This window comes from Gossypium raimondii, chromosome 12, assembly GCF_025698545.1.
Source record: "Gossypium raimondii isolate GPD5lz chromosome 12, ASM2569854v1, whole genome shotgun sequence".
NCBI classification, from domain to species: Eukaryota; Viridiplantae; Streptophyta; class Magnoliopsida; order Malvales; family Malvaceae; genus Gossypium; species Gossypium raimondii.
Window position 1 is genome coordinate 48774639 of NC_068576.1, and position 9159 is coordinate 48783797.

General features: G+C 28.7%; 1 protein-coding gene and 1 long non-coding RNA gene across 2 annotated transcripts; one reads left to right on the forward strand and one right to left on the reverse strand.

Moving 5' to 3' along the window:
- Nucleotides 1–4785: 4785 nt before the first annotated feature.
- LOC105764698 (UDP-glycosyltransferase 83A1) lies at nucleotides 4786–6308 on the reverse strand. Its single transcript, XM_012583395.2, has 2 exons — nucleotides 5807–6308; nucleotides 4786–5731 (listed from the first exon to the last, which is right to left on the reverse strand). Exons 1-2 carry the CDS (start codon nucleotides 6306–6308, stop codon nucleotides 4854–4856), a joined length of 1380 nt encoding a protein of 459 aa, XP_012438849.1. The 3' UTR covers nucleotides 4786–4853.
- Nucleotides 5598–6627, forward strand: LOC128035379 (uncharacterized). Its single transcript, XR_008191806.1, has 2 exons — nucleotides 5598–5747; nucleotides 5828–6627. It is a non-coding gene; the product is annotated as an uncharacterized LOC128035379 (long non-coding RNA).
- Nucleotides 6628–9159: the final 2532 nt, after the last annotated feature.

A 9159-nucleotide genomic window follows, 5' to 3' on the forward strand; every position in this document is an offset into this window, starting at 1 on the left:
AAATCACTAACAACATTACTGAATTAACACAAATTTATGTTGATATATTACATACACAAACAACTATATTAATCTAATATGAAAATAAATGTATGTATTTATTTCTTTAAATATACAATTGAATCAAAATAAAAGTTCACGTATCAAATTACATATTCGACCAAAATTAATGTATAAATATGAAATTTATCCAAAAAAACCCTATAAATACATAGGAAGAAAAAGTATATTTTCAGTTTCGTTTCCATTGGGGAGTTTACCCGTAAAAGTTCTAGTAGGATTCCACAATTAATTATCTTCATAAATTTCGGCATTCCATTTATTTTGAAATGCTTAATTTGTTTCACTATATATATATAAGGGAAATGATATTTTGTTCGGGTTAGTAATGGAAGATCAAGTGGCTGGAAATGAAGATTATGGTGATAAATTGCCAGTCGGGTTTAGGTTTTTGCCGACAGACGTTGAGTTCGTGACTCATTATTTGATAAACAAAGTGATTTATAACCCTTTTTCATCTTTCATTTTTCAAGAAATCAACGCCACTGAGCTTTATACCAAATCTCCCAAGAATTCAGGTAGTTCTTTTCTTTGTATTCTGATTTCATTTCTCTGCGTCTAAACAAGAAATCACATTTGTTTTTTCTGTTTTAGATGAACCAAATGATGAGATCAAAACCTGGACGTGTGGCCGGGCAATGCATCATCGGTGGGAAATTCTTATGCCTAAATGAATTAATGAAAGAAGAGATGTAATATACTTTTGTCAAAGAAAATGTTATAATATTGTGTAGTGAGAAAAGTATTACTTAGCGGAAGTCAACAAAAACAAATTTAGGTAGGGTTTCACTATTTTAATAACCTATATTTTTATAATTTTTAAAAAATTATTTTTTTATTTTTAGTGGTTAAGGTGTAATTTTATCTTTATTAATTTAAAATTTTAAAATTTTAAAAAACATAAATAAATAAATAAATAATTCATTTTACGGGACCGGGCCCTGCTAGCTTCCACACTACGTCTACGCCCAAATATATTAAAGCAAATATGAACATAAATAATGTATATATATATATATGTAGCTGAGCAAATAATGTATATATTTATCAATGCTTTTATTTTTTACATTTATAATTCATTTCATTATTATTTTTTTCCCTTTGGCAGTCCAATTCTGTAATGGAGAAAGAGAGTGGTTCTTTTTCATTTACATGGATATGAACATTGATAATATGCATAACAAAGCAATTGAAAAAGGTGGAGATGAATTAGGTTTTTGGCAATCAATGGGTGATAGGAAATGTGTGAAGGACACCAATGGAAATACATTAGCCACCAAGATTACTTTTCTTTATTTTTCGGGATCTCCTTCCCATAGAAAGAAAACACATTGGAGAATCGATGAATTTCGACTACCCATTCAATTCTACACTCTACATAATTCTAAGGTACCATTATTTTTATTTAAGATAATTAAATATATATATATATATATATATTCATGTATTTATCAATAAATTTATTACTACCCATCCAATTATCGCTCTACATAATCCTAAGGTACCATTATTTATATCTAAGATTAATCAAATATATATATTCATGTATTTGGATCATGTTTTGTAATGCAAAGTGTTATAATTATGTTTAGAGGTAATTTATATGTTTAATTTACTTTAATAATTTATACTTAGTGTTTTATTGAGTTGGTGTTGCGGTTAATCGGATATCAACTCAATTATAAAATTATTAAAATATTCTTTCATATACATTAAGTTATATTTTTATAAGTATATTTTTATTTTTATATAATAAATCAATAAAATTTTATTATAATGATATTTGAACTCAAAACGCGATATTTGATAAACAATTAATTTTACCATTTAATTAAGGTATCGATTAATTTTATATAAATTTTATAAATATATTTGTTATTTTACAAACATTTATTTTCAAACGTTTTGAGCCCTCGAATGTCTATTTTACCCAATTAATCATTTTTACAATAATATAATATCTAGGGATTTAAATGATTATCTAGTTTTAAGGTTTCTTATATTGTTTCCTAACTAAAATTAATTATATGCCCCATGTATTATTATTTTTATAAATATTATTTTTCTCATTGTTTGATATATATATATATATATATATATATATAATAACTTCACATTAAAGTAAAACGTATTTCTCTTTATTTATTTTTCAGAAAATAGAAGGAAATAACTTCACAAAGGTTTGTAATTCTTCTTTTTAACAGGAGAAGTGGGCTGCTGGGAGACTTACACGAGGCAGAGACTACACTAGTTTTTAAAAGCTCGTATTCGGGTTTAGATTTTTTTAGAATTAAATCCTTTTGGATTCGGGTTTTTTTGGTTGGATCTATTACAGATTTAAAATTTTTTGAGTTAGGGTTCTTTCGGATTTAAATTCGAGCACAGATTTTTTAAATTTGGGTTCGGATCAAACGAGACAAACTTTGATGGATTCAAATAATTTTAAGTTTTACAAGTTATAAATATTTTAATTTCGAATGTAATAATTAATTTTACTTTTATGTGATGACAATATAAATCAAATTTGCCTTTTAAAATGATTAAAGTGCTTATTGTATATGATATAATATGAATTAACAAAAATATATTTTATTTTTATTATTATATTGACAATTGAATTCTTTTTATTTTTATTATTAAACTTATAAACTTAATACTCGTATTCTAAAATATTTATTCAAAGCTCAAATCTTATTAATATACTTATTATTACCTAAACACAAAATAAATTAATTATAGCACAAAATTTCAAGTAAAATAACTAAAACTTAAACCCAAAACTCAAATATAATTTATAAAAGTTAAAGCCCAATTCAAAATCTAATTTAATAAAAATAATATTTTATTAATATATATAATTTGTAATAATATTTTATGTTTTGCTAGTTCTAATTATAAAAAATGTACTTTAATATACTAAATTACACATAACTATTGAGGCTATATCTTTTATAATAATCTATAATATAATAATAGTTATATATAGAGATTAATACTTATAAAATATATTATTTTATTATATAATACTATATCACATACTATTATAGTAGAGTAGTACATAATATATTAATTATTATAATATATTATTGTTCATTATTATATTGGTTGAAATATGTTTTAAGTCCCTATATTTTTCTTACATTTGAACGTTAGCCTTTCTACTATATTATATAAATAGTATATAATATATTAATAGTTTATATGTATACATCAATGATTTATTCATTATAATATCATGTAATACTATATCTTATATAATCTAGATTGTTTTTTTATCCATTTATGTTAACTGCATTAACGAGAGAGTGACATGATAATTAAAAATCAGTATAATAACAAATTTATCTCTCAACATTTACATATTATATCGATTTAGTCTTAATTTTAAAAATTAACCCTTAAAATTTCGAATGGTCTCGTTATTATACTAATTCTAAAAATTCAAAGAAATATATAAAATACATAAATATTTTTAAAAACTAAAATTAAAAATTATATAAAAGTAAAAAAATGATTATTGACAAGAAATAATAATATATAAAATTGAAAAATATATAAAAACACATGAATATTTTTTAAAATATAATAATAAATTTAGATTTTATATTAATATTAATATTAAATAAATAAATAAAAACCCTCCGCCTCCGCCTCCCCCTCTCCCTCCCCCAACCACCGTCATCAGATAGTGTACCCAATTAAGCTATTTGAATTATGATGAATATCCAATTGAGTCTCTTAAATTCATTTTTCTGTTAAAGTCCCTGATAAGTACTGAAATGACAAGTTGAAGGGTTCAATTTAGTGCATTTGGTGACGAGTGGTTTAATTGATTTTTTTTTTAAAATTATTTTCAGAGATCTCATTTGGCATTTTAGTATCCTTTTATTTTTCTTTATTTCTTAACCATTATGAAATGATGGCCAAATTATTGTTTTGATATTTCTATTAAGCTTATTTAGTCTTTATATTTTAACTTGACATGATTTGGCTCTCTACTTTTGAATGACATTAGTTAGTCTAAATTAGTAATATTTTTAGTTGTTCCTGTTGAAATGTTGACGTGAGTTTTTTAAAAGCATCTTTCCAACAAAAAAATATCTATCTCGACATGATAAATTAAAATGGATATTTTTAAAAGAAATTAGACCTCAACAATTTAATTGAAATAATTAAAGGTGGCAATTACTTGGACTAAACTAATGACACTATAAAAATACAATAACTAGATTAATCATGTTTTGACTTAAAAATCTATGCTTAGCACAATTTTTGTCATTTGATATAATAAAGAGTTTGATAATATCTCTAAAAATAATTTAACGAAACATAAAAGAATAAATTCTTAAAAGTAAAAATATGAGACTAAATTTTAAATAAAGAGAGATATATTCTTTTAAAAAGTAACCCAAAACAAAACGGTGCCAACCATACTATATTCTCTTTAATTAAGAGATTGTGATTTAAAAAATTTGAGTTGATTACATAAGGAAGGAGGAAGACATTCAAAACCCGACGTGCCTAATACCAAAAATAAACATTATTGTGCCCATCAGGGCGATTACTTATAAGTACTAACAAAGTAATATAATACAAATTTGTTTAATGAGTATTATGAAAGATTGTTATGGTAGTTCAAATGTTTTGTTCACCTATAGGTCCATGAATAGTTAAAATGGTCCGACATTTATAGTTAAATAATAATTAGTGCGAGTCTAGACACAATGATTAAAATGTTTGTTACAATTCAATTCATGGAGACAATGACAATAAACATTAATTTAAAGCCAGAGTTAAATCTGGTCAATGAAGCCTTTAAAATTTTTGAAAGAAGACCCACCTTCAGCCACACTTTTTCTAGCAACTCCCTTGAGTTGAAATGAATTTGCTTTGATTTCATCAGAAGAGAGCAGTGTATTGATCTTGGAACTCAGTTCATTCCTTGTAATAATCCCATTTTCATCTTTTTCCAATCCAAGACCAATCTTCCAAACATCACAGATATAGGTTCGGTTATGGAACTGATCCGCAAAGTATGGCCAGCAAAGAAAAGGAACCCCAATTGTTAGACCTTCCATGGTGGAATTCCAACCGCAGTGGCTCAGGAAACAAGACACACTAGGGTGAGCCAACACCTTTTCCTGAGGCGCCCACTGCACCAATTTGGCACGATCCGCCACTCTCTCCATGAAACCTTTAGGGAATTCCGCTGTTGAACCGTCAGTCATGTTGGACCTCACCACCCATAAAAATGGGAGAGCAGTGAGTTCAAGGCCGAGTGCGAGTTCACCCACTTGGTTTGGACTCAACATGGTTGTGCTTCCCAATGCTACGTAAATGACGGAGCCTGGGGTTTGTTTATCGAGCCAGGTTAAGCAAGTAGAGTCTTCAGGCCATAAATTTCCAGCAAAGGTTTCGAAATGATTGGTTGTTGAAAAAGGGCCAATGGGTAAGGCTTTGGGGATCAATTTCATGGCAGATGGATCGAGCTCATGAAATGAGTTGCAAAGAATCTGTTCTGCAAATTTGAAAGTTTTGGCAGCGGTTGAAACATATGCAAATAGAAGTTTCTGCATCACTGGGTCGTCACTGCAACTCCATGACAGCTCACTGCGACTCCATGATGGGATATCTTCTGAAAGTGTGATCGGTTCATCTGTTTTCAGTGTTCCTACAATAAAGGACAGGTTCAGTCTATCAATCAATGTCTAAATATATGAACTGTCACAGATAGTCAAACTCTTACCATCACTATCTAAAATTCCAGCTTCAACAAGCTTTGGAACATGCAGTGCCAGTGCCATAGATGCCGGTCCAGAGAGAAGCACCGCCGCTCGTTTGATTCCCATTTTCTCCGCCACTTCAAGCGCCCATCCGGCCGCCGTATCAGCCAAAACACAACTGATTTTCTCATCACCGTTACTCCTACTATTAATATTCTCGATCAACTTCATGAAATGACCAGGCATAACTCTCTGCATACTTTCCGTCATCTTAACGTAATCCCGTCGATCATCGTCAGCTTCCAATCCATCAGGGATCGAAACTAAGCTTATCGGCGGCCTCTGGTCTTCTTCCAAAGCTTTCGCCGGTAAGGAAGCCATCACTTTTTCGTGAATGAATTCGGTGTTAACTAACGTCACTTTCACTCCATGAGCGGCGATTTGGAGTGATAACTTCATGAGAGGAGCTAAATGGCCTTGTGCTGCGTGGGGTATCACTATTACATGTCCTCGCCTGACCGCCATTGAAAGTAATACCAGACCTCACTGCTTTCACTGCTATGCTTTGAGTCGATCTTTTTCAAACTATCAACTTTATTCTCGGCAAGTTTATTATCAACTTGTCCATAAAGTATTATGTACGAACTCATGGTGCTGATAACGCCGGATCGGCCAGTTTATTACCAATTTGCCCATAAGCTGTGTACGAACTCAATATAGATATCAATATGATACACCAACATGACATCGATATGTTAAATTTTATATGATGTAAAATTTAACTTTATAGTTATATATTTCAATATAAAATACAAAAGTAGTAAACTTACCATTGCTACAAGAACCGTCAAATTTTCTATTTTAACTTTTTTTATATTAAAAATATTATTTTAGCATCAAATAAATATTAATAAATTTGCAATTAGTAAAAGTATATATATATATATATATATATATTTGAAAGTTAGTAAAACTATGGGAGAATATTTGATAAATTGTCGGTCTATAAGTTTCATGCACCATTGGTGAATAATAACATGATAGTTCATCATTAAGTAAATCATATAACGTTGAAAGAGTTATAAACAAATATTAATAATTTTATTTAAACATAAATAAATACTAAAGCATTAGACTCTAAACCCTTAATCCCATGATTCTAAATCCAAGAGTTATTGATATTTATTTATAATATCTATGTTTAATGTTTAATTATGTTTACATAAAATTATTAGTATTTATTTACAAATTTTCTATAATATTTTAATTTAATTAAGATTTTTGTCATATTATTATTCATTGATGGTGCATGAAAGTTATACACCGATTTAACGATGCATCAAATATTATTTAAGTAAAAATATATATTTAACTAATTAAAATACAAATAATTTTCTTACCAATTTATTACCTGATTTTTACAAGTTATTCCGTAATTAATTATATAGTATACCGAATCCAACAACCTACCAATTTTATATTCAACCCATTAATCTAATCTAATTCTTAAAACATTGTTCTTCGTATTCTCTCAAATAGGGAGCCTCCTAAAGAAAAGTAAGTATAGTGGGCGTTTAAAAGTTGTGGGCACTAAGCAGCGATTTGCTGCAAGTGGTGTTAGTATATTTGTTTTATAATTATTAAGTGAGTAGTGTTGGGTTAACCTAGCCCACCCAGAATATTGTGGTCCTGATGTTTTATACACCTGGTATCCTCGTGCTTATATTGTGGTCCTGTTGTCGTTTTTTCAAATTGTTTTTGTAATGATCCTGTATATTTTGATTTAAATTGAATGAATATTATCTAATCCATAAAAAAAATATCATTAAAGCTTTTGTACTAACAGTTAAATTATATTTTGCTTCATTTAAAAAAATGAGTTTAAATTAAAAAATAAATTGTATTACTAACAAATTGCCAAATTGTTGCTAAAAAACCAAAAATATAGGCCTGGTAATTCTATATCGACGGTCAAAAAGGCTATTCCAAGGAAAAGATAACCGTTGATAGACTCGATATCAATATAGATTTTTTTGACGAAAAACGTGATTATCGAAATAGGTATAAAAATTTATACCAACAGTTTAAGTGTCGCTGAAGTAGCAAACTTTCCCACTGTAGCTGCCTTCGAGATTACGCATGGATTTAAATAAAGTATTTTCTTTTTTAGACTTTTTTTTTTAATTTTAAGCAATTTGTCGTCTAACTACAAATGAATTTTGATAATTATTTATTTAAGTTTATTGTGAATGTGTATTTCTTTAGTAATTATATATATTTTAATAATTTCAAAAATAATGATATAAAAATATTTTTAAAATAAATTTTAGATTTAAAATAAATTTGATTTTTATTACTTAAGTAATAAATCATTTTAAAATAAACTTAATTTTTATTCCAAATTTTAAAAGATAATAATGACTATAAAGGGCAAAACACCAATAAAAGCTCCTTTTTTAAAAAATTTATCGAAATGGGTCTGATATTTTATTATTTATCGGAATGGGTCATTTTCCTCGAAAACTCGTCCACGTCAGCGCGATGTCAAGGGACGTGGCAGAAAAACGCATCCTCAAGGGCGCGCTTTGTCCACATGGACAAAAAGCGCGCACGTGGACGCGTTTTGTTGCCACGTCAGCGAGTCCCAGGGGATGCGTTTTCCCCGCGCGTGAATAATGCCAACGGTCATTTTTTTTTACTGTTGCCCCCCTCAACGGTAAAAAAAAAACTATAAAAACCCCCACCCCTTCATTTTTTTCACAAATTAATTATTTTCTCAATTATTTTCTCAATTTCCTCTCAATTTCCTTCCAAATCTCTCTCAAACCCATATTTAATCTCAATTTGCTCTCAGTTTCCTCTTAAATTTCTCTTAAATCCCTATTTTTAATTATTTTTTAAAAAAATTAATTTTTTTAATTTTTTTTAAATCGTAAAAATTTGTACGAATTTAGCAATGGCTGGAGAATTGATTCGTCTTGATAACAAGCACATATCCATCGAACAAATGAGAATGGTAAGTGTTAAATTTATTTTTTAAATATTATTTAAGATTTTTTATTTATGCATTTTTAAATAATTATTAATTTATTATTTGTTATAAAAGTCTGTAGATCTGATATTGGAATGCTATTTCCGGAATATGCATGGTTCTCCATCACCGTTGGTAGATAATTACCTGCGGGAAGTGGGTTTTTGGCACGTGGCGACGGTAGGCCGGGGATGCAAGTTGGACCCGAAGCTTATCAGTGCGTTGGTTGAGAGGTGGAGACCCGAGATGCACACATTCCATCTTCCATGTGGAGAGTGCACTATCACTTTGGAAGATGTCAATCTGCAATTGGGATTCTTTGGTGGGCAGTACCGATCCTGGGTG

Bases quoted from the DNA above. Each gene is read 5' to 3' on its own strand.
- LOC105764698 (XM_012583395.2), bottom strand. From the start codon at position 6,308: ATGGCGGTCAGGCGAGGACATGTAATAGTGATACCCCACGCAGCACAA. The intron at 5,732-5,806 runs GTAAGAGTTTGA...CCTTTATTGTAG, and splicing joins TGGAATTTTAGATAGTGATG to GAACACTGAAAACAGATGAA.